Genomic DNA, 27219 nt, shown 5'->3' with positions numbered 1-27219 from the left:
GGAGCGAAATGAACACATGACATCTAAATAAGTCATAGCCATACATCCTTTTACCCCAGAACATAACAGACGACGTAGCAATGCATATATAGATAGATAGGTAACACTCCCAGTGTAAGAGTGATTGCTGTAACCTGAGCAGAGCAGCTCTGAGAATCTAAACAAATGGCATCTTCAGCTCATCATCTACAATTCTGATTTGTACCAAAACTGAGGAGAAAAGTGCATATGTGTCTTTGATTTGCTGTGGCTGGAGAGTAACAAAACAATGCATCATGAAAACAGAGCTATACTGTGAGGAATCCAGACAGATGACGGCCCCTCTCCAGGCAACACAGGAGAAAATGTTACTTGTTTGAAGTGCAAGAAGCCCTCACCTCAGCCACAGGCACTCCCTCTGGGGGACGACAGTGCAACACAATCATGCCATTCAGAGGCACCTCAGTGCCTTGGGGGTCCTGCTCAAAGTTCTTCCTCAAGTCTAGGGAAGAGAATAAAGCCGGCATTAAAGAGAATGCAGCGTGAAGGAGCAACCAAACATGCACATTAAAAGTCTAATGATTTCATGTGTGACCTTCTCTACTGGCGCAAACATATATGGACATAAAATAATAATGCTCTCTAAAAAAAAAATCATGCCACTGGTATGAAGAGGAATGACCTTTTCACAGACTGCAAGATCAGTCTGGTATCAAAGTGACATGAAGTTGCTTACAGGCAATTCGGACAGTTGCCTTGCGGCTCTTGGAGGTTCCCAGGTGACTCCAGGCCACACACAAACACCAGTAGTCCTCTGGGCCATGAAAGTCCTCCACCTGCTGACGCGACACGTTGATCATCACTTCACGGATCTTCAGGCCTGCAGACAAAAGGGGTGATTGCTTAGATTAGCCTTCATTACATTGCAGGGATGATCAATCAAAGAGATGAAGATTCATAGGGACAAGATGAGTGAATTTTGAATCTGATAAGATTATCAGCAGTAAACAGATCTGCCATTTGCCAGGAGGAGATGGAGGAGACGCCGCTTGTCAAACCAAATACATTTCAGCGATTTTGTTTGGACAACAATTTAAACTGTACATTTAAATCCAGTCCGAATTCATAGAGCTAACCAGTCTGAATATAAATACCTGTGCCATTACTAGCCTTTTAACAAAGTTCTCTTGCAGTTTCGTCAAACAATAGAAATAGTTTGTGAGGCTTCATACCTGCGTAAACCATAATCCATTAAAACAGGAGTGACTCTAAATGCTTTCCAGGGGATGCATTAGCTGGTAAGAGGAACACATCGTCCTCATCGATTTAACAGGAAGTGTGAGCACCGTTTCCCCCCCCCACTTGGACAACATTACAAGGTCCTATAAAATAAAATAGAATAAAAGGCAAAATAGTGCAATTAAATCCTGCATATGTGCACAGATACTTTCTATTACAAATCATCTATCCCTGCAGCACAGCTTTGACTTAAAGTCACACAGGTCATTCGCTAATATCTGTATATTGTCTGTGATGCAGCCCATAATAAGCCATGCATGAGATGAGCATTTTTTGAGACAACTGATGGGAATTTAAAAGCCTGGTATATCAATTATGTCAAACTATGCACAAAAGATGACAGGCTTGGGCCATCAATGTATAATAGGGTGGCTTTATCGGGTATCGAGGAAATTGCAGCTTTCAACCGACGTGCATGATGTCTGTCTCATGCTGCAGAAACCCGAATTTCAGTCAGCCAGCTTGAACAGATTTATTAATATGTGAATAAAGAGTTATGAACAGCTAATCTTTGGCGTCTAGTGTCCAAACTCATCACTTCCCGCGGCATGCAATTAAGCCTGCACAGTAGGGATGGGGGCTGACAATCACAAACACCCCCCCCCCGAAAGAAAATTAGTACTAGAGCCTATGGATAGATTCTGGAGGTGATGTGATGCCGATTAAATATTGCAAAAGTTCAACAATGATACAGTGAAATCAGAGACACAACCAAAGCACAACAGCTAAAACAGGTGCGAAGTGTCACATGTTAAATACCTTTTTAATTTATATTGCTTTTTTTCATGCTTAATGAAATTATTTCACAATATAATCTGTCTATGAAGTCTTGTGTTCAACCAGTGTCCTTTACCCTCCTGTTGTCCTCATTTACGGGCACCAAAAATACTGTTTCCTTGTCTGAAAAAAAATCCAAAAATTCAGCAAAAAAAATTCCCCAGATTTCCGAAACATTTGCAAAACCTTCAGAAAGAAAATTCTAACAATTCCTTAAAAGTTTTCTTTGTAAGTTTTATTTTATATAAATCCTCCAAATTTGACAAGAAAATACTTGTTAATATTTTCAAAAAATTAGTAAAAATCCTCCAAAAAATCTTAAAAATATCAAAAGTGATTACATATATATCAGTAAAACTAATATTTTCTTTAACATTCACAGAAGAATCAACCAAAATCCAGCAAATTTCGATGGATTTTTTTTTTTTTTTTTTTGGGAATGTTCTTAAACATTTTTAACATTTCTTTTTTCCACCAAAAAATGTTCAAAGATTTCCCAAAAATGCTGAAAATGTGGAGATCAGAAGTTTCACTGTGAAAATATATTTTTTTCCCCACATTTTCGAACTTTAAAACGGGTCAGTTTTGACCTGCAGGATGACACAATACATTGCATCTATTCCTCTGGACAGACATGTCAGATGGAAGAATAAGCTGTATATTAATCACAAGGTTGACTATTTGGTCCCTGGCCTCTTCATGTCCCGAAGTTTCTTTGGGCAAAACACAAGTTGCTCTCGACGGCAGGCTAATGCCCTGCATGGGAGGTCTGCTCCAGCGATGTGTGAATGAGAAGCACACTGTAAAGTACTTTAAAGGACCGAGCTAAGGTTAAAAGATAGCATTTAGGTTTGACTAAACAGACAAAAGTGAAGTGAAGATAACATCACTTGAATTGACAACAACTTGCTACCATTATTCGGTGTATACCAGAATGTCATCCAATGACATCCAGTGTTTCTGAATACTGCACACAGAACCTTTATTCTAGAACACTTAAAGTTTGAATTCATGCTTCTTGTTGATTTTGTGAGACTTGTGGTTTCTGATAGTAAAAAAAAGTTGGCTTAAATACTTAAAAAACAGTCCTTGAGGAGCTACTACTTCACAAATACAACAGAAGATCACCTGGTTTTTCTTCTTTGTTGCAGTACAGCCAACAAACCTATTTACTTAAAAAAAATAAATCAATATTTGGTATCATAAGCAGTCACAAGCAGCTCTGTAACCATAGCTGGCTCTTCTTGTTTCATTGCTCTTTGCAATATTTAAAACTGGCAAAGACAGCTGCCAAAAAATTACCAACAGAACCATATCTTGTTTAGTCAACATTTTCTATGATGAATGAGCTCATTTGGCGTAACCTTATTGCCTTTATAAATTGTGTTTCCTCTGATTGCTACACAAAAAATGGCACCCTGTGTTTTGCCGGTTCAATGCTTTTAATGTGAGTAAACAGCAGCAGAAAGCTTGGTGATTTGCATTAGTAGCATCTTAATGCAGCTCTGATACAGCTGTAGGAAAGTGAACAGTAAACTGTGAGGCTGTTATCAGTGAGATGAAACTGCAAACATGCACATATTTTTTCCTATCCCTCGTGTAGGCAGGCAATTAGAATCTAGGATGAGATGGAGGACTCCCGTCATGAATAAGGAAAAATTCTATATAGAGAAGTAATTACTGCACATGCTGATATGACCAGCATAACATATACAGTCAATAATGACTGATTTCCTGAATTGAATTCCCTGAATCTTACAGAAAAAAAACTTCAGAACATAATAATTTGGATTTGATTGGCATTGATTATTGTAAATGTAGCAGCTACAGAAGCTTGTTCAATTTGAAGAAAACTAGAGGTAGATCGTCACTGATTTTCAGAACATCTAACAAGTCCTGCTTAACTACACATCTCGCAGCAGCTGTTCAAAAATCACTGTAAAGCTCGGCCTCTTGTGGCTTACTGCTTAATTACGCAGACCTACACTTGTAGAGGAACCGTCTCTCCACAGGCTTTTGCCATCACGCCGCACATTGCAGACAGCAGCTTAGACATGGGCCGGGATTAAATGAAAACTAATAATGTGAAATGAAAGGTTATCAAAGGGAGCCTAATGAAGTAATGTAAAACAGAAATGTTCTCTGAAGACACTGTAATCCTCCGCATTGACTGACTGATATTATGTACAATAAACCCCCTAACCCACCCTCCCTCCACTCCATCTACTCCTCCTTTCCACTGCTGCAAATTAGAGACCTAATCAACATGCCTGATTAAGTGAGAGTGAGGCAGATTTAACTACAGCAAAATGAAAACAAGTCTGCACTCTTGTGAGGGGGTAAATTTGTCATCTAATCATGAGGAATTTGCAGTGTCACTGTGTCACTGAGGAAGAACTCTTTTGGCCCGATGCAGCAGTGATGTAGATGAATTTGATTATATCATTCAGATATGAACAGTTTGATTTGTTTCCCTTCAGCCACTCTTCCTCGGAAAGTCACAACTCAGAAAAAACACAAGACGTCAGTTGCATGCTGATCATCAGTGATTCATCACATTTAAACATTTTCTTCAGTATTAAAGCAATTCCAGGGACTGTAATCCACAAGTACAGTAGAAACTGGTGCTACTGAAGTAGTAGCCTGAACAAGATGTTTTGGTTTTGCCAAAATGTGAAGAAATCGATAAATAAAACTGGATGTTTCACCAAGACAATGCTCCTTGACATACATCCAGGGCCAGCAGAACTTGGCTGCAGGAGCACAGTATCCAGGTCTCAGATTGGCCAGCTCAATCCCCGGACATGAGTCCCATTGAAAATCTGTGGTGGATTATCAGAGGTCTGTTCTAAAGCGTAAATCAAAGAACTTAGAAGAATTAAAAGCAGTAATTCAAGAAGAATGGGATAAGACAAACTGCTAACTCAACAGTATGAAAGGCTCATAGGGAACATGTCAGCCAGGATTTGAGCTCTACTGCGTGCTAATGGCAGGACCACTACATATTAATTTGCTGATGTGATTCAGAAAACTTCATTTGTCCCCAGAGGGCAATAATGACCCCAGAGGGCAAGTAAAATGTGATGGTTAATTTGTTTTTTGTTCAGTTTTGAACACATTCTCTGTTATTTGTTGACTTAGATACTGACAATGTTGAGAATTGACATGTTGAAACTGTCAAGAATTTAGTTTTGTTAGTTTTTCTTGAAAACAATAAACAAAAAATATACTATTGTATTCGTTTGTGTCTTTCTAATGAAGCCACACCTTCTGAAACATGAATGTTTCATGATATTATTTGAGATTGTATAAAATTTTAAGGGTGCCCAAAAACTTTTTTCCACCACTGTAAATAATAAGAGCTTAACTGGTCTATCAGCTGGCTGATATTATCGACCAGTACTGGCCTGTCGCAAATATATGAAAACGTTTTTCTTTTACAGAACATCACACAGGCCAGTATGTTTGGGGTAGCTTAGAAATTGTGTCATAGTGTGTCTAGCAGAGTGTGTTCAACTGCAGCACATGTAGCAGAGTGCATGTTACAGCTCAGTAAACAGTGATTAAGAGAAGCATTCTCTTCATGGTAAGTTGCTAATTAGTTTATGACACATTTCTAGAAAGGTAATGAATAATTTTCAGAATTTTTTTACTTTCTCTGTGCCGGGACCCAGCATCAGATGTGCTGCTGACTGAAATAAAGATGCTACACAATGGACAAATTTAACAAGCCTATAAAATGTAACAGAATGTTCAAGAGTAACCCTTTTTGATTCGGAATATTTTACAAAAAAGCAGCATCAATTTAGGGCCACATTTCAGATGCAAGTTTTAGAAAACATATTGAAACTTCTCACATGATTCCATTTCAATAAAAGTTCAAATGATCCAGTATCTCACCACAAATCAAAGATTGCAGTAAAAATCCCAAAAACTAAAATCTGATCTGTGTTTAAGAACACAGCTTTTGGTCTCTTTAATCATCTGATGACAACTCAGATTTATCTGCTGTCCCTGTATATAAAACTGTATATAAAGTAGTTCAGACTAGCTCCGTCTGCAGCAGATACACCAGCAACATGCTGCTGATGCACTGATGTTTCTGTATTAATCATCTAATGATGCCATACATAATAATATATCATCCAGAGGGACCAAACTAGTGTGTTTACTTTAATACTTTACCTACATTCTTGCTCCTAATACTCTTAACTTAATTTTACTTAGGTATAATCTTTCATGTAGGGAATTTAACATGGGTGTATTGCTACTTTTACTTAAGAGAAGGATCTGAATACTCCTTCCATCACTGCTATTTTGTGTGTTTTGTTAGCAGCTACACGCAAGGAGAATAAGTGGCAGTAGAAAACAATTTAACACAGAAAATGAAGCAATCTCGACAGTTGTCATACAGTCATATAAATCTGAATGCAGCCAGAGAAAAAGTCAGACATTTTTGTGGCATTATCAGATATAAACACAGCGAGTAGCTCGGTGTTTTCTCTGCAGTGTAGTGAGTCTGAGGATTCACTGATGGATGAATTTTCTCCTCCACTACAACTCATTACTGGAACATTATTTAAGCTGACTAGAAGATGACATTTTTTTATGGAAGTATGAAGTATAAGTATATAAGTCTAGTGTATGAGTTCAGAATAAAAACAAAGTTTAGCCTTTTCTTTATTAACTGTACTACAGCACATACGCTGTGGAAAACTTGCTCAGTCCATCTTTTGTGCTATTTTGGTAAAAGTCCTAAAATTTTTAGTTAGAATTTAGAATCCGTTCAAAAATAACTAACATCACGCCTTCATCTCTCTCTTTGATGTAACCTCTAAACTTCAGTAAGTGCTTTTAGACAAGCGATTTCATTACTGGATTGTGACAAGAGCCTAAAACACTAAAGAGACTAGGGAATAGGTTTATTCATGCTGTCCCCTAATTCACAATAGCTTTTGCAAAAATCAGACCTCCTCATCTTTATTAATGACGAGGAAAACAGAATACTAATGGAAAAGAAAAAATATCTACTGTTCCCGATGCAATGTTTTAAGTTGAAAAACATTTATACAGAGTGGAGTGAGCTGCAGCTCTGCAAAAGCGCTTCCTCAGACACACAATTAAATGAAAGTAAACAGAAATTATCCTTTTCATATCATTCATATTGCACAAAAATGTACTAAACCACACCTTCAGTAGCCTTAAATTTCTCTTCAGCACACATGTATTCAAATGCAGATTCATGGAATAGTAGTACTAAATATACTGCAAATGGAGGGGAGGGTGTTGTTCGTTTGAGTGAGGGCCATGGCTTTTCTTTTGAAAGCGACATGAACAAAAGAGTAAAATCAGAAAGACACTGACTTCCAGGTTCTCTCACATTAGGCAGAGATCAAAGAGCCTAGTCCCTTTTTCAAATAGCCTGAAATGACACTTGGAGACACTGTTAGAGAAATTATCCAATAACTGCAGTCATGCTGATGGTGACCGTCACTTCTGTGCATTCAGGAACACAAACATCCGTTCAGCTCCTGCATGAGCCTGTCCCTCGGTGACTGTTTATTTTTGTTTTACCTCTTTTTCTCCTGCACTCTCCCAGCTTTCCCTTCAGGATCATGCCAGTGGTTCTTGACAGAACGCCACAAAGCCTTGACAACAGACCTCAAGCTGGAACAGCTTCCAATTTCCCCTTCAATCATGTCCTTTAAAATGTCTCTAATCTAGCCTCTGTAACAGTCAGGGAGCGATATACCAATGCAGATGCTCTACGTTGCTCGTTTTCTTTGTCGGTTTCTCTTTTTATTTGTTTGGCATAGGGCCTATGGTGTCTTCTCCCAGCTTTAGACCATTGTTTCGCTTTGGCTGAGTTGATGAAGAGGCCCTGAGAGAGTCAAGCAATGCCAGCTACAAGTGGCTCAATCCGAGCGGCTCGGCAGGGCCCGGCTGGTTCGGCTCAGCTCAGCCATGTCCAGGTCGTCTCCGGCGTACTTAATGCCACAGCAGAGGGGGATTTCAGAATTCTGTTTGTCTGAGGGATCCTCGTGAGGCTGCTGTGTACATAGTGGGTGACATGGCGTGGGCTGTGGGTTGAGGTGGATGGATATAGCTTTAGGAGAGCTTCTGTCTGATGTGAACCCAGCTTTGGGGAAATGTTTGTGTGATGTGACATTGCGGCATGCAGCTCAGCATGTGGGGGCTGGGAGAGTTGGCTAAAGGCCAGACACAGACGAACCCTGCTAGACAAGCGGAACATGCTCCCAGCAACATCTTCAGTCTGGTCCCAGCTGTGTGTGTCATACTTAATCCTGGAACCAAAGGGACGCATTACTCCATGCATAAGAAAATCATGATAATTCAGCCATTAAAATGCGGCAAGTTCTTATTTGTGTCATTCCCCCTGTTGCCTTGTTTATGTTTATCCAAAAACCGCGTGTGTGCTTATTAGGAACCACTTCTGCATACACAAGTAGTTTTCACTCTGTGGGCCACTTCATTTATTTCACTTGCATTCCTTAAACTAATAGTTTTTGACACTGAGAGACTCAGAGGCGTCTCACTTTCCCCTCACCAGTCCACACCTCTCCTCCTTTGTTGTGAGTTCATGGCTCATTGATGGTATCTCACAGACTGCCAGGATCATAATACACAACACTGGAGTCAGTCTTTGACAGGGCATCAACAGGAATAGATATCTACTTCCTCTGTACACCCAGCATTCGTACACTTTACCTCAATCACTATCTCTTCATCACTGGATCTGCAGGAGCTGCTATCCTCTCCTTTTCGAGACAACCAATGTGGTATCCATTTTCAACCTCTCTTTCACTCTCCCATCGCCCTCTCCATTTCCAATGTCCTCTTTCTCCTATTATCCCCTCTTTCACTTATCTCTCCATCAGGGTATCATCCTTTCAGCTCAAGTCTATAGGCACAGATATCCCCTCTGTTCCACCTTCCTCTCTCCTCCTCTTTCACTCTGTCCTTCAATAATCTCTTGAGTTCTATCATTCATTTCCATCTCCTATCCCTCTTACAGCATTTCAATGAGACAAAAATAAAGTTTTCTCCTGTAATAGGTCAGAGTGTGCAGGATGCTGCCTTGTCTTTGGAATCTTGAGGCATTTCCAAATAAATAACAGCAACTGATTGATTTGGTGTCTGTATAGACTTAATGTAGCTCCCCAAAATCTTTCTAAGGAGTTTATCAGTGAGAGTAGTTTTCCTGAAGGAAGGTTAGAATCTGGGTAGCAATGATTACATGGAATATCCAGCTGAGCCTCGTCCGCCTCTGGTTTATCAAAAGGCTTACAACTGCGAAGGGATAAGGAAATAAATGCTGTTGCACTGAATCAGAAGATACGCTGCTGTTCAGCAATAATCGTGTTGTCCAGAAAGCCGATCAATGTACTTTTTTCTTGACAAATTCCAAACTTCGGGCTGAGAGATTATCTTCACACTGAATTTGAAGATGACTTCAGATCAAAGACGCAAAGTAGTTTAAAAATCGATAAAGGATTTGGGCCGTTTAACTTCCTGTGTTATAATTTAGAGTGTCTCATTCTTTCTCTCCCTCCCATGGTACATTTCACGCTCAGAATACAACTTACAGCTTCAGGAACTGCACAGCAATCTTTTAATAAAAACAGCTCTCAACAAGGGATGTTAAGGATTAATCATTAAGTGATTAATTGCCATTCATAATTTCATTAATTACAAACATAGAAATTGACAAGACAAAGGACACATTAACTGTAGTACCTAGTTGCACAACCAAGTGGAGCTTGTCACCGTTTACTGTGATGGCAGACTACCACCAGTTTGTTGTGTTTAATACTGTGATGACTCGAAGAGGCGGTCGCTCAGCCTATGGGCAATTTCATGTTACCAAACACAAGGGACCATGGAGACGTTAATGTTGGTATTCAAATTTTTAAATGAATAGTTTTGTGATCATTATTTTAGTTGTATCGTATCTGAATTGTGATTGTTATTTAAGGGAAAACTGTTTTTTGGTGTTTTGTCTGGCCGAGGAACATTGTGAAGGTATAGCTAGCAATGGAACACCATGACAGAGACTTCTGTAGGAGTTAATGGGCTCGGCCAGCACTTATATGAAGAGAGCAATTTAATCTAGAGAATATTCCTATTACAGGGTGGCATGGTGATGCAGTTGTTAGCATTGTTACCTTGAAGCTTGAAGGTCTTGGTTTGAATCATGGCCTGGAGTCTTTCTGTGTGGAGTTTGCATGTTATGTCTGTGCCTGCGTGGTTTCTCACCGAATGTAAATGGTCTGATTATGCAGCAAACATGTTTAGAAATAAATATACTCTACACAATGCTTAAAGGCATTAGAGGAGTTTTAATTTCCTACGACTTTGAACGTAGCATGCGCATGCGCACATACAACCTCTCCCTCACCCTCCTCTAACCTCCCCCCTCTTAACATTTACGAAGAAACGCCCCCCTCCAGAAACTTGCGTAGCACTCGTGAAGTTGTCTTTTACGGCTGGGTCCCCCTGGATCTTTATCTGCCATTATGTAAAAAAAAAGATGAGCAAAACAAGTCGCCAGCTAACTACGAAGCTATACCAAAGCAACACATACAGAAAACACGTAAGTCCAAGGCGTACGTAATCTACGTAACTAGGCCTGAGCCGGAAGATTTTTGATTGACAGGAAAGGGAGCAAACCAAACGCCTCGGTCCGAGCGCGTTGATTGGCTGATGTTTGTCAGGTCCTGCCATGTCCACAGTTATTTATTTATTTTTTATTCTTTTAGAGACCATACGTACAAGTCCACTAAAGGTCAGTATATTCATTTTATGTGAATCAGACAAATTAAACAAACAAAAAAAAACATCCTCCATAATGCCTTTAATCCTCATTAGGGTCATGGGGGGCTGGAGTCTATCCCAGCTGACTTAGGGTGAAGGCAGAGGACATCCTGGACAGACCACCAGTCTATCACAGCACTACATATAGAGACAAACAATCACACTCACATTCACACCAACGGACAGTTTAGAATCATCAGTTAACCTCTGCATATTTTTGGACTGTGGGAGGAAGCTGGAGAACCTGGAGAAAACCCACGCATGCTCAGGCCGGGATGCGAATCGGAGATCTTCTAGCTGCAAGGCGAGAGCGCTAAGTACTGAGCCAGTGTGCAGCCCCATATGGAGAAAGTCTAATGCATTTCATTCATTTTAATGATTAACTGATTACTGATTGCTAACTTGGATGACCATCACTGAAAAAAATGTTCACATTTCATTTCCAAACAGTGGAATTTTTCAAAGCTCAGGTCAGGAAAGTTGTGGTAGAGCTAAAGCTAGGACATGCATGCACCGATGACAAAATATGTAAAGACAGAATGTCTGTTTGGTAACCATAACATCCACACAGGATACATAAAACAACACATGTACACAGTACGGATATGCACTTCTCAAACTGTTATGGATACTAACAGGGAAAATTACAACCAACACAAAAACCAAACACTTCACTTTCTATCATTGCTGTCTTTTGCGGTTTGGTGCTTTCTTATTGCACTTCCTGCTGATTGCATTTTCTTTGTTCCTCAGTCTCTGTTTAATTGAGTCTTTCATTCATTACATAATCATTCATGGGTGGATTGGCATCGGCTGGGAAAAGATGGTGTTTTGGGTTAAAATACACCCATGCAAACGCTAACCACAAAGCTCCAGTTGTTTTCTAGGTTTGTAGAGGTGACTAGTCCATCCACAAAAATAGCCCCTAAAAAAATGTAGGAATCTCACACTTTTTGTGAAAATAATCTTTGGAGCTGTGGACCAGTGCTGCCTCTACACAATCTGGTGTGAAACTGGGCTGGCATAAGACATTGATACAGAGCTGATTCAACTAATAAGCTACACTGTAAAGATAGAAACACAGAAAAACGTATCCAAATAATCCCTTACAGTGTTCACAAGCATCGCTGACTGACTGAAGTTCATTATTTGTAGTAGTATCTAAAAAAAGAAAAAAAAACAAAACACAAACATCTGTGCAATGGTGTCATATTCATTATGGTAATCATGAAGGAAAATGAAGTGATGATATTTGATCCTCAGTCAATATGCAATCATAATTAATTATTCATAGCACTCCCATCAGCCAGATGTGTTCTTAAAATTAGCTTGCCATGCACACTGATACTTTCAGGATACATTCAGGTTTCAGGATACAGGAGACACTAAACTTAATAAGAAGTCTTAGAGTTTATGGTATAGATTAGAGACGTGTGTTTTTTTATTTTACCAGTCAGTCCAGGAGAGAATAATCAGGTAAGCCATCTAAGCAGTTAAGGTAAAATATGTTTCTCGATGTTGCCTTGCAGACTGCAATGAAGGTTATAGGAAGGAAAGGACACCATTCACTGCAGTCTTTACAGAACAGGTCTGTGCTTGGAGAGGCACAGAAAGTAGTGAATAATCCATCTCACATCCTCCTCTGCTGACAAACATCGGTATCTGAATGCTTATCCTGACTGACAAACTATGTTTTATCATCTTTATTGTTTGCGCTGCACCTTCGCCTGAAAATTTATTTTAAATTTGGTTTACTGTTAACTTGCATATTCATATTTAACTGTGTGTGAAGATTTTCTGTGTTGTTTGTCTGTCAGCACGATATACACAAAGACTAGCAGGGTGACTTTCATGTAGCTTGGTGAGGAGGTGGACCAGGGGCAAAGAAGAAGCTATTAAATTTTGTTGCAGATTAAGATCACTCTCTTTAAAACTGTGAGATAGAGGTTGGAGAACTGTGGTCTCTTAAAATCCTTCTAGTTTTAAGTTGATCTGTTGATTGTATGAACTTCTGCACTTTGTGAACTTATGAGGATGCTGGAGGGACAGCATGGCATATCTTGATCTTGAGCACAGACCTTTTTTGCCACAAAGTCATACAAAATGGCTCAAGGATGACAATGAATAAAAAATAAATAAATACAGAGTGCATACACTATGAAGAGTACTGGTGTGTCCAGAACATTGTCTAATATGGGCTGGATCAAGTTTTTGGGAGTGATTCTGCTGAGACTAGAGTTAATACTCAATACATTATAAATCTGCCCACCCCTAGCAGAAGCAAAGTTGAGAAGTTTTTATCTCTTGATGCATCATTAATGTAACACTTCACATTTTTTCTGACATTTTTAGAATAACTGTTCCTGTACCTGCCTAATCTTTCACCCGTAGAGGTTGACTTTATGCAAGAAGGCAATTAAAAAGCTCAAGAAAATGTCTTTCTCTGACAGATTAAGAGACAAATCTTTGGAATATATATGCAAGTGCTGTAATACTTCAGTCAGGTCTCTAAAGTTTTATTCCTCAAATATTTCTTGGACTTCTCTCTGTCTTGTAGTTTGCCGACTTGGATTTGGTCACTGCAGTGGCACATTTCAGTCTCATGGCTTCACCAAATACAGCAGTAGAGGAGACCAAAATACAACATTTTCTTGTTTTGTTAATTACTTTGAGGCGGATTGGTCAGTTTCTGAATTGTATCTTTTCTAGGTAAGAATACTCCTTTTAAACATCTCACCAAGAGCCTTATTTTTACGACAGACCAAAAGAAGAACATGCTGGTGTTTTCTGTTTGGCATTTTCATATCATATAGTGTGCTTGGCACCAGTGTGTGAGGAACGGCACAACGCAACAGTAGTTTCATTCAAATGAGGCAGCACAAAGCAAAGTGTTGGTATTTTGGTGAAAGCTGGATCACAGCCGTGCTGAGAATAGACATGCGAGAACCAGGTTCTGTCAGCGAGTGCATGCTAAATCCCCAGGAGGAGCCAAAATTCCAGGAATAATGCTAATAACATAAATAAACAATTTTAGTTAACACTTGCAAATGAGGAGCTGTGATTTCAGAAAAGCCCTCTGCGGGGAGTTAAAAATTAATGGGTGATACTTAGCATCTACAGGTGCTTTATATTGAAAAGATGAAAACCTTCTCCAGTTACTTTAATTAAATCTCATAAAACTGTCTGAAGGAAGCAGGGCAGATATGTGATAAATCTGCAGCCTCCAATTTGAAAAGTAGAGCACTGGGCAGAGCCATTGTGCGCAGTGATTCACTGTGTTTACATTGATTAAATCTTGTGCAAACAGAAGTAGGCTGCAGCAGAATAACCACACAGGCTTGTGCACACAGACAGCTCAGTTAGATGTTTGTCAGCGTGCCAGTTTATATGACATGCTTCAGATACACAGGGCACATGCGTTCACAGTAAAAACCTGAGAGACAATTAAAAGTTCACACTGCTCTCATTACCAGTTATTCTCCTCTGTCTTTCTTCCCATTTTTTCCTCTCTTATCCAAAAACACAGGATTACCAGCAGGCAATATTCCCGCGTGTCATGGCCTCCTTTTTTTTCATCTGGCAAAAGTGGCATCTCATTTTTAATTCCAAAAATGTATTTTTAGCTGTGATATGATGTGATAAAGCAGAACTACAAGTGCAGTTTTTAATGATTCCAACATTGAAAGAGTTTAAAGTAATTATTGCTTCTTTAATTATTTATCACTGTAGATATTTTACCAACAACAGTCGTTTGACTGCCAGCAGATCACTAGAAAATACAGCTAGGCAATATCACACAGTAAACATGACATAACTAACTTTCAGTATCTCTGCAGTTCCTCTTTAAATGCCACACCATCTGCCTTCGCCTGCAGATTTGTTGTGCCTTATTATACTCCCGTCAATAAACTCTGCATCCTTCAGACAACACTATTTTCTTGCTTGGAGAAACTCTCTTCTCCCCCTTTAGTGAGCCGTTTTCAAAATGCCACTCTGATTGCCACATCTGTTCAAAAGGTGCGAGAGCAGTAATGAGACTATCTGAGAAGTTGAATGTTTGCCACCACAGCCCTGTGGTTTAGCTCTTTCCTCGCCGTTTCATGATTTTGATTATCTAAAGCTTCTCCCCGTCATCCAACAATATCTGTCTCTTCTGAGAGTCTTTGCTTTTTATCACGGCCGCATGTATTAAAAGTAGCATTTTGATGTTTGCGCTTTTTGTTTTCATGCTGAGACTTGCATGAGAAGATTGATGCGACTCTTATGTCCGTATGCTACAGCCAGCAGGCAGCTAAAGAGCACAAAGATTGGGAAAAAGAGCTCAACACAGCAGCTAGCCTCTCTCTGTCCAGTAGTCACAAATGCACCATTTACAACTTGGTCTCCAAAATTAGGCTTTTACACAGCTATAAAGGACTCTAGTTTACATTTAAAAAGAAACAAAATTTAATTTTGAAAAATATATTTTGTCACCAAAGGGAAAGACCATGACATTAGAACTTGAAGATACATGCAAGAAGCTTGGTTAAGTTTAGACACCAAAACTACTCAATGAGAGTTAGGAAAATCTAATACATGATTAGCTGACTGGAAAGGAGTGATGGTGAACAGGTAAAGGAGATTCCAAAGATGTATCTATTGAAATGAATTTGTGATATGCGAGTCGTTTCCCTCAAAATATAAGTAACAATGCAGTTTGGTGGTATGTGGATGGACTTTTTGGGAGGCAGGATTGTGTGGTAACGTGCATGCTTTTACATGTATTAAGACAAACAAATGTTTACTACTTGAGGAAAATGAATCAAGACCTCAATGATCTGTGGAGTGGATTTTCCTACCAGTTCCATCTGTATTTTTCAACATTTGGAGCAAATTTTCCCAAATATCTGTCAATGTCTGGTCCTCATGTAATGTTTTGATCCCCATGTTCTTCATGCAGCTCACTAGATCCAGTATTGTGGCCTCACTGGACCAACACACTACACATTGACATCTTGCTGTCAAGGTCATGAAATGCTGTGAAAATTTGTCAGTTGTAATATGGTTGTCATCACAGTTTACTTTAAAAAGGACAGAAGCGCCTCACTTTAATACAAGTAAAACTAATAAAGAACAGAAGACAAAATATCAAGTGATCTGTAATAAAGTGGAAGAAACTGCTTTGATGACTAACATTTAGTGTCACGGTTTATCTCACAAAACATTTTTCAGTGACAGATGAAATATATTTCCAGTTGACGGCACATCGGTGCCCAGTTAATGGCTGGAATAGCACAACAATGTTATTATTCATAATAGCTGCATAATGAGAATAAATGGACATTCAGTAGAGGTTCTACAACCCACACTATATCTTACAGTGGTACAAGACAACAGTGTCTGGCTTAAATCTTCAGAATAAAAAAATACACTTTTAACTCGTTCTTTGTGTAGTATGTGTCAAGTAAATATGACAATAAAAGACAAAGGAAAAAATAAAAGAAACATTTTCTCTTTTGCAGTCTATTAACCTTCATGCCGAGAATAATGTCTCTAGTTCCAGGAAGAAATACATAAACCACAAGACGAGAAAAGACAATTGCTTTAACATCTGACACTGCTGTATTTGTTGCTGTCTCAGAGAAGTGGTAAGAGTTAAGTTACATGCACTGTGGCACCCTGCTCTAAATAGATGCGTTCTGCCCAGAGCCAGCTGTCAAGTTCACAAGGTTGTCTTTGTGCTGAAATTACACATTTGAAAAGCACCTGCACAGCTTAAGCTTATTATGCATGTTATGATTTCTTATGTTAGCTTAGATTACATTCTACTCCTTTCACACTCACACGCGTCTTTTTTTAAAAAAAAAAAAAACATTTCAAGAAGTCAGTGTTTTCAATATTAAATTTTGAAGAGACAAAACAAACCCTGCTAGCCTTTGAAATTTAAGCAGTCGGGATTATCTCACAAGAGAAGATGGGTTAAGGTATGAAATATTTAGCCATTACACGCTGTTAAAAATACCTTTTTACACTGCTGCATATCTTACAGATTGAGAAATGCAACATTATTCATCTAGTTGAAATAGATGGGATTTCGTGCCCGTGTTTCTCATGCTTGTGGCAACAGCAATTGAAGCTATTCACATAAGCTTTAATGGATGTTTTCTTCTTTACATCTCGACATTTCTGTTCTGTGTTTGCCGCTCTGTCTCCTCGAAGGCACATCTCGGCTAAAACCGAATCTGAGAAAAACAACGGTAAAATACATCTCAAGAGCTGAGGTAGCTGCCTCTGGATAGACACAGTCTCTGTCCTCTGCCTCAGTCCCCCCCGGTCAAACAGTGTCAGGGCATGTGTTGTTGAGTCTGTCTGCATTTAATTCACAGCTTACTGCTTTAATAGCTACAGCCCCCTGTTCTCTGCTGAACCCAGGGGGCATTCTACCACCTGAGTCAGACTATAATAGCTTGTACTGAGATACAGCTGTTCAACTGCCTCCTACAGATGAAGCCGGACGGACGGCCAGAAGTGTCTCAGCGGAGGCAAGATGTTCATTTTCTCAACATGTGGCTAGTCGGCCCACCGCTGCCTCTGTAACATGGACACTATTAGCGACAAACACTGTTCAAAAACACTAAATCCCAGGTCAGGTCCAAAGAAATCGGCTCCATCCCCCACTTCTGAATACGAATGCGTGCCCAAGCAGCAACATCGTCATGCAAGCCAAACTTCTAGGGGTTTCAGCAGAGCACACAATGATATACTATGCATGTGTTTGAGGTATTTTTTTTTTTATGCAAAAGATGAAAAAAAAGAAAATGTAAAAGCAGACAGAAGGCAATGGAGAGATGCTGAATTAGAGAGCCAAGAGAAATAAAATAAAAGGAGCCAGAGAAGAAAACACGTTTTTTTCTAAGCATGCAGCATGTGTGTGTGCCAAAAATTGTCCTTGAAAGAGAAGCTGTCATTTCAACCCATAAAAGTCAGCATGGTCTGCAATTAGGGCTGTGCGATACAAGTGAAAGGTCCCTCATGACAAAATGTTTCATTTCAGCTGATATTAATAAAGTTTGCTAATTTTTAAATGACCTGTTCTGTAAAGGCCACGAAAAAGTTTGATATCAACCACCGTACACGGAATTTAACCACTTTAACAGATATCAAGGTAATAATTTTAACATATCAGTGGAAAAACATATACAAATAAATAAATTACACATGAACAACAAATAAAATAAGGATGAGTGAATGATCTCAACTTAATACATAATAAATAAATTAAGCAAGTAAAAACCAGGCACAAGGAGAAGAATCAGGAAAAAAGGTGCCACCGCATGGTAAGAATAAGGTTCTGAGTAGCTGATCAGGACCAGCATTGATCCTGTATTGGCCATCAGTCCTCTGACCAGAGTGCTGGGAGAATCACTTAGGTTTCCAGACAGCAAAGCCTGTGTCACAGAGATGCATGGAAGGCCCAGGCAGCTGCAGACTAATGTGCCTCAGGAGAACTGTGCAGCTGCCATGGGAAAACATTGGAGGGTGAAGGAGCTACAGCATCAGGGGATATGATAACTGGTAAAAGCCATCAACGAAGTACGCTAGGGTCTGTTTATATAACTGAACTCTGTCTTTGTTTGGGTTTTTTATGATAGTTTACATCTCATTCACATTCATTTAAGTGAAATTCACTACTATCACAATTTTTAAAAATCATTCGGCCCAGGCCCATGTGCAAACCAAGGGCAAACACGATTAAAAGTCTACATCCCGATGGGCTCTGTGATGAAAAGCATTTAGCTTAATGCAACACTAACATGCTGATAACATTTACCATCATAGCTGTAAACATTCGGTAATTAGCACAAAGTACAGCTAAAGGAGGGGGAATTAATGAGCAAAAAGATGCAACAGGAAAAGTTCTAGGACCAGTCAGTGTCAGACTTCATCTATGGACCACGAGTGCCTGCGCAAAAATCTGGAGGCCGATGAGACATTTCTTAGAATAAGTGAACATTTTGACATGCTGTTGGCACCAGAAGAAACATCAGAAGGTTTCATCCTCACAGTAAACACCTCATGAATATTTGTATAAAAGTTCATGGCAATCTATCCTATAGTTAGCTAGATGGCTTTCTGCCAACTGTATGAGTGTAAAACTGAGAAGATAAATGTGATTCAGTGATATGCTGGTGTCTGACTAAAGAAAAGAAGTTCCTGAAATTTGACTTTGATAATGAGCTGTTAAGCTCATCCTGTAGCAGTATTAAAAAGGATTTTTGCATTTTGTCTGCAAAATTATTTCTGAAAAAGGATTAAAGATTGCAATTAGAGAAGTCATTATTTCTGCACATTACAAAAATCCTAACACTATTTCTCTTAAAAATATTGGACTATCAGTAATGCTAATGGCTATTTTTTTCATTTTGCTTTCAAAACCCATTCCAATTTAACTGAACCACACAAACAAATATGTAGTGAAGTCTGAAAATAATGGCAGCCAGCATTATAGGGAGTCATTTTACATCCCTGCTCATTCAATGATTGAATAGATAGATGAGGAATCTCTTCTTAAAAAAAAAAAAAAAAAAAAAAAAAAAGTCATACTTGAAAGGACATCTCCACTGTGCACAAATGGTGTGTTAAGAAATGCTATTTTCAATATTTGAAGGTATTTACTGTTTTCAGAGGGAGGCTGTTGGAGTGTGTAGTCACATCCAAGTGTGGGCTGTCAAAGATGGCCAGGTTTGGTGTTCTTACAAATCTACTGATATTGGCATTAATTTCGGGAACATTTTGTCTTCTACGTGCTTTTCCGTTGAGGCCTTATCCAATAAAGTATCTGTAAGGCTTTGCAGATATTTTTATGTCATGCCAGAGGGCCACTGCTTCACGCCTATTTTGTAGTTCGTCTTCTTGAATACTGAAACACTAAACTTCTCCAATTAGTTTCCTCTTCCCTGTGTGTGATTAAAAGGTTTTACACCAAGATGGTAAATGACAAGACGAAATATCCTGATTATAGAGGGCTTGTGAGAAATTGTGACAACTGACCAATAGAGCAGCTTCTGTGCTGTTACGGTATTTAAGTAAATCTGCAGCAATTCATGGATTGGTTGTCACCTATTAAAATAATGGCCAAATATTTTAATAATTGATTAGTCAGCTTGGGTAATTTATAAGACAAACAAAAGTCAAAAGTCTTTGGTTCCACCTTCTTAAATTTGAATATTTTCTTGGTTAAAACACTGTTACTGATTCATACATCCAGCAGACATGGAGCTAGAATAGCACTTAGTGTCATGTTTCTGACCATCTGGAGAATAAACTCTGGTGGCACCTGACTCTGGTGCACTTCTGTTTTTGGTCTCCTAAAAATATCTGACTTTGTCCATCTATTGTTCAGTGTTGGGTAAGATTTTTTTTCTTTGTTTTTTTTCTCCCCCTTAAAATAGCTGCCTACTGGTAGCAGAAAATGTCACGATGAAAAAAGGGCCAAAAAACAAAGAACGATGATGAATGATGCTATAAACCTCTGAAAAGATCTAAGAGGAAGTGCAGATCTGAGTGATACTTTTGGTACATGTTTAACACATTCAGAGGCCCTACGGTATCGCTGGGTGAAAACAATTTTGTAAAAATCCACAGAAAATCTGCAAGATCTACAAATTGGCAGCAAAGTGTATTTGTACTTTGGGTATTTTAAAAAAAATCAAATTGTGTCATCATATTGGGCCAAAAATGACTAATAATACACACTGCACTATGTGTGAGGCATCAAGGTGGCAAAGGAACATTTAGAATGGAATCTGCTCCAGAGGAATTTACATCAGAGACAGAATCAACCGCAGATGAACGATGTTTGTGTGTCCCACATCAGATGTCCCGAAAAATAAAGGCTAAAGTTATGCTTTGTAACTTCAGAGCACAACATAATCTGAGGCTGAGGCTAAAGCCGAGCACCTGACTGAACTTTTACCACAGATGTTGATGCCATTTTTTTTGTGATCTGATTTTTCTACACATCCATCTGCAATTTAAATGGGCAAAAAGTCATATCATTTTCAAGACACTCCACATAAGGGTCTTATCCCACAAGCCAGCCCTATTATGTTTCAGTTTGCTCAGCGGCTTGCATGTGAATGTTGCTAGGAGAAGAGACAACGCATACAGTTGAAGTGTAAAAAGCTCTAACTTGTGTGTTTGTGGAGGCAGTTTCTCACAGTCTCTCCACATGACTGTTTTTCCGCCTTCATTAAATTTAAACTTTGCAAGAACAGCCTGTTTGTCTGTAACGCAGTCACCTCAGCTTTGGAGCACTGGTGCTATAACAACGGTCTGAAGTGTTGATAGACAGAAAACAGCTCTCAGAATAGCATTCACAAAACTTAGTGGGAACTTCTACAGCATAAACAATTCATCTCACTATTGAGGTGCATTCATGTGGGGGAAAACAACTCGCTAACTTATCCATTTCTGGGCATTTTTTGTGTGTGTGCAAAAGTTAAGATTATACAGACTAATAAAACACTTAAAATCCAGAAGCATCCCTCCTGCATCTTTAATGCAACTTGTAGTTAGAAGACACCTTCTAAGACAATTCATACTTTTTTTTTTTTTAGTTTTTGTTTCTCTTTCCCAATCTTCTCTCCATCTGTACAACCTCCTTCCTTGTGTTGGTACCCACTGGAAACCAATCTGAACGTGATAAGGAGCCAGATGGGAGCAGAGCCATGAATCCAGACTAGAGGCAGTAAAATTTAAAGGTCCATTGTTAACTACCAGGAGAGATTATCGCCTGGTGTGTGTTAAGTGAAGCATCAACACTTGCACTAAATGGCAGCCAAAAGCAGGGTCATAAAATATTTTTTCTTCACTCTGACCTGACAACAGCAAACAAACAAATAATAATTATAGCTAGCACCTGATGTTTAGGCTCTGCAATGGAAACACAACAAACTCAAACTTTTCACAAAGTATGCTTTAGAATCACGCTATTTAATTACAATACAAAAGCATTATCGTGAAAAGAAAAGACTTTCACTTTGTGCATAATTTCTATTCAATTTGCTGTACAAACAAAACGGAGTTCATAAGATATTTAATGCCCACTGTGAGATGACGCAACAGAAACAGACAAAAGTATTAGAAAAAAGGAAATTTTTCTCTTTGTGGTCTGAATGGATTCATTCTGAAGTTGAAACAACAACAACTATATTTCAGCAAGTTGCATCAGGAAAAGGCACCGTTCAGAGTTCAAAGTCTCATCCTAAAATTGAACAAGTTGGTGCCGTTCGTGGTCTTACACTTGTCCATCTTCCGTTTAAATCAAATGTGACACACAGAATGCGCTAAAGAAGTATATTTACAGGGTTGGATGTAGCCGTCGGCATTGTCACAAAGCCCCCAATAGCAAAGTTCACTCGTGAGACTTCAGTCTTTTAGAAATATGAATGATATCTTCATAACGTAACATGACAGGGAAAGGCCAAACAGGAGAAAGAATTCAGTTCAAGTTGTTAATTTGTTTATCTATATCATGCGTGTATTTACTGAATGAGCGTGAACTGTACCTGTCCCGAGGTCAGTGTGCTCCTGAGACATGTGCTGGCTCTGGTGGACCCATTCACCGTTGCACTTGAAGAAGATCTGCAGAGCGGGCCGAGCTTGACACCGGAGCTTGATGGGGTTGCTCTTGACAATGTAGGCGTCGACGGGCTCCTCCAAAAAGTGGGGCAGGGTCCCAGACTGGCCATGCTGCAGGGCTTCACCTCGAGGACCTTGGAGAACAAAATAAACAAAGTCAGAACAAACGGATAAGAAAAGTTTTGCATTAATTGCCGACAGCAATACAGCGGATTGAAACCATCTTAGATTTATTCCCTGCCAGCCAAACCCTCCAGTCGACTGCAAAAAAAAAAAAAAGAAAAAGAAAAAGAAAACACACAAAACCACTTCAAACTCTTCTCCATCTTCCCCCAGTTTCCATCTCTCAGTCCCTCCTCTCCCTCACCTTTAGCAGCCTTTACTCCCTCTAACATGTTATTTTGGAGCACAATAACACAACACAGAACATCAGCACATCCCCACAGTCCATTCTCTGCCACAGAACCGCGATACAGCAACTCACACTGAGTTCACTGTACAACAATCCTCCAGAGCATCGTTGTGTTTAATATTTAAGGACACAGCAGAGTTGCGCTTGCTGTTTTGCAAATGTGAAAAATACTTATGGTACAAAAAAATAACAACTTTGTTTAATTTTAATCATTTCTGTCATTAGTGTTTATTATTTTCTACTTTTTAATTTTCTGCCAGGTGAGATGTTTAACTCTCTTAGGGAAATAACGTGCTTCAGGAAAGAGTTATCTCAACACAGTTCGTGTTTCTTCTTGGAACAAAGCCAACGCGGAAATATGGCTTTGTTAGAAAGTGAGAAATCCCAATTTTATGGGAGTTTCCAGGGTACAATTCTCTGGAGGTGTGGATGAGCAGTGGGAGAGGAGCTGAAACTATTTGACAACTAGTGTTTCATTGAGAGGTGAAACAACTATTTCACCTCTCAATGAAAGTCTTCCAAAGAGCAAACACAATTTACAGTTCCTGAAAACAAAACAGTACACACTGCTTAATCCTCATTAAGGTCATGGGGGGCTGAAGCCTTCCCAGCTGACTTATGGCGAAGGCAGGAGACAAGTCACAACTTAGGATAAATTATGGAAATAAATGAGAATAAAAAAGCAACAAAACATGGACATCTTCATGCAGATCAAGAAGCTCCACAATACTCCTAAGTGCTACTTTGATGTCAGATGTTGGTACTACAGGCGTCTAATTCAGCTGAAGAATGCACTGACAACACACTGGCAGCACATTAACAGGCATTGCTGCCTTCTTCCTCTGCCCATCTGAGGTGTGTTCCAGTCGGCACACGTTTTGCTACTTCTGAGGCCCACAAGTGTAATTACACTCTGACTAATCCTCTAGTTTGCTGGAACCTCTTTCATGCACGTGTGAAGGGTTTAGTGAGGCAAACCGTCCCGCTGCCTCCACCTCCCGATCCCAACTCCCCACTGCACACTGCATGTTTCTCCACAGTAATGGGTGTACCTCTGCAAAGCCCCCATCAGGATTAGAGAACCCACTCTCTCTTTTTTTTCTCTCCCCCACCTTCTCTCTAGCTAATCTAATCCTCCTACCTTTCCTGCCGGATGTCTCCTGATCGGGGGAAATAGATAAAAGAGTCTGTGCGATTCCCTGGCTGTGAAAATCACAGCACCTGCTCAGTGTTCCTCTCCCCTCCGTGCGACACATTCACATTCTCCCCCTCGTTCCTGGAACTGAGGCTGAACAAAGAGACATGCTTTTAATTTCAAAATGACTAGCCCCAGGCAAGCTTTTCTTGTACAGAGTGCTCCAATTTGTTTTGCGCGTGGCGCATTGACATGGTGTGTTTGTGTTTGGAATAGATGCAAAACACAGACGTGAGTGCGCATCCAACAATGATAGATGGGAGCAAGAATACACAAACACATAGCTGTCAAACTAAGCACGGCCCTCAAGTAATGACTCATTTGTTAATAGATCAACGTATTATTAAAATGCTTACCAACATGACAGTTTAATGCAGCTGCAACTAATACCTGAAACAACAATATCAACACTAGAAAGGCTTTATTTCAGAGTTAACGGTCTGGTTACTATTCAGTTTATTATTTAGCAGGTGGGATCATGTTGCGGCAGGCAGATTAAAAGAGACACGTGGAAGGGAACTCTAGCATGTTTTAACCTCAGCTGTTGTTGGGACATGTGGCTCAAAGGGGGGAAAACAGGCACTTAATGGTCTCTTGGATCGGTGTAGCATTCTCAAAATAGCTGGAAATGGATCACAAAGTGCATCAACGAGCGATGACTATACAGTAGACGCCCCTATGGCTCAGCAGCTTGTAGTAAGTACAGCTCATGACGTGTCTGCAAGATGTGGCTGCAGAATGTGATGCTGTTTGACATTCTGACAATATCACTCATTTCCATCTTGTGGCGGTGCAGAGCTGCTATTGCTTCATCTGCATGTTCCCACAGACCGGCAGAAGACCAGCATCTCCCCTCAATATAACTTCACCGCTGTCATTCAGGAGACCGCTGCGCCCTGCGCTTCAAGTTTTTCACAGTGATCTACTACCAATGCTCAGCCTGGCATAACACATAAGGGCCACAGATACTCTAGCCCCCTCTGAGAGGAAAACAAAGAATATCACTGCCAAAGGGCTGAGTGATGGCTCTATCAGACACCCTCCTTTTTTCTCTCACTGCCTCTCTGTCTGCTCGCACGCAACTTTTGTACTGGAAACAGTCTGCTAATGCTGCATCCTGTAAGAAGCCTGGCAATGTTTTTAATTTCCTCAAGTACAGCAAACTCTCCATCTCACACATGCAAAATTAAAAGCGGCGGGTAAGTGTGGTCTCTTATGTCAGTTCAATGCCATTGGTTACTGTATTGGTGCAGCCTTTTAGTAAAAATCAGAAAGATAAAAGGGGAGAGAAGAGCCTCGAAGCTGACTGGACTAATTTGGTGAAGCCTTCGGGCAGTAGCGCTTAGCCGTTTCACAAACACAACAACGACTGCTGCTCCAGTGCTTTCATAGTCATTTGGAGAGACTAAAAGCGGCAGCCAGGTTGATGCCTGCCCGATTCTCCTCCACATTCAACACACTGCAACTTCAAATCCTGCCAGACAAACTGCTGCTCTGTTTCCATCTCAAACACTGACGGATAACTGACTTCTTGACACAGATCGCAAAGGATCAGGTATTCTAACCGCTCTCGCACAAACAGAGCGCCAACAGGGACGTGTCTTCTTCTTGCAGCTTTTTGCTCAAAATCTACGCCAACCACCCATGTCATGAAATGTGCAGATTAGACAGTTCAGACTGAAGATCATGGCCAAGTTATTATGTCGCCTCTTCAGCCTCTTTGTCTTAATTTGTTCTTGCTTTCCAGTAACCTCACCTGCTGTCTCAGACCCTGTCACTCCCATTTGCCCTGCAGTTACCTTGGTGTCCACGCTATCTGCATCACCTGACCTTCCCGTCCACCTTCACACCTGATGCTCAGTCTGTTATTACCTCCTTAGCATATATATCGGCCATTTTACAGTTTGCAGATTGCGTTCTTACTCCAGTAGTCTTACCATTCCAGTCTGTTATCCTTGTTTTTTTTCTCCCTCGCTTTCGTGCCTGATTCTTGCCTAAATCTGATTTTTGTTTGTCCCGCTCCCTGTCTGTTTTGTCAGGCTTCTCTGCCTGCCGGTTACAGTCCCTTCTCTGATTCAAGTAAAGTCTTTTTTTGATTTATACCTTTGAGTCCTGTCCCTGAGTCTGAAACATTACACAAGCACTGGCTCAGTTCATCCAGTGATGCAATACCCATCTGTCTGGATCACAATCTATAAAAAAAGTGAAATTCTTGTGTTTTTACAAGACAACAGACAGTAAAGAGCGGCCATAAACATCTACCAACCCCGTTTAACAAAAAATATGTTCTGATGAAAACTAAACTGATGTTTCACTTACATTTTTGAAGAAGATCTAGTTTCTGCAAAAATGTGTTTGTTAGTCTAACACGTGAACACCAATCTCCTGGCATAAAGTCTCATTTCTGACTATATACAGACTTTCGGCTCCTTCAAACTGGAGTTTTTCATACTAGGTCACAGTCATACTTTCAGGGAAAAATATGTCTTTCAAAATTGTAAATGAGAATGCAGTTAGCTGTGTGGGAGCATATTTTTGTGAAAGAGAAAACAACAGCAGCCTGCAAAGAGTTCTCAATGCAGCCAGAGTTGTTGAAGAAACCAAGAAGGAACAAAACAGTTTCTTGGCTACAATCTTTGACAGAAAGCTCTTGGATATAAGACAGAGATTGCTGCTAATGAGATAATTTAAGTCCATCATCACCACTTTTTCTCTGTCAGTCAGGACAACCTCTGCTTTCCAAGCCAAAGGCCAACTGCAACTGTATGAAACCACAATTCACACATGGCAAATATCTCAAAAGCAAGCGTCACAGGAGATGACACAAGTCACATCCTACACAAAGAGTTGGAATCGCAAATGGGAAGCAATTCCTCTTCCTGGTACGCAGAACTGATTACAGGAAGATCCTTTTGTTACGGTGCCTGTAGCCTTCTGAACCTCAATCTCCAGAGTTTGCTCCACTACAGGAAGTTAGTGCATACCTCCTGATCACACAAAACTCCTTGTAAGCACGTACTGGAAACAAGTTCAATGCGATGTCCTTCTGAAAATTTATGCAAAAACAGTTGGTCCAACTGAGTATGATTTTTGTGAAAGA

At 39.8% G+C, this 27219-nt stretch overlaps 1 protein-coding gene across 1 annotated transcript in view; it reads right to left on the bottom strand.

Moving 5' to 3' along the window:
* LOC110949472 (netrin receptor UNC5D) overlaps positions 1-27219 on the bottom strand; it is a 211636-nt gene that overhangs the window by 81223 nt on the left and 103194 nt on the right. Inside the window, exons 2-4 of the mRNA XM_022191566.2 lie at positions 22440-22646; positions 716-859; positions 378-481 (exon numbers count right to left, since the gene is read on the bottom strand). Of these exons, the coding sequence (XP_022047258.2) occupies positions 378-481; positions 716-859; positions 22440-22646 (455 nt within the window). The remainder of the gene's footprint in view (positions 1-377; positions 482-715; positions 860-22439; positions 22647-27219) is intronic.

Source organism: Acanthochromis polyacanthus, chromosome 18 (genome assembly GCF_021347895.1).
Source record: "Acanthochromis polyacanthus isolate Apoly-LR-REF ecotype Palm Island chromosome 18, KAUST_Apoly_ChrSc, whole genome shotgun sequence".
Lineage (NCBI taxonomy): Eukaryota > Metazoa > Chordata > Actinopteri > Pomacentridae > Acanthochromis > Acanthochromis polyacanthus.
The sequence above is the reverse complement of the archived record's forward strand: the minus strand, read 5'-3'. Positions and strand labels throughout refer to the sequence as shown.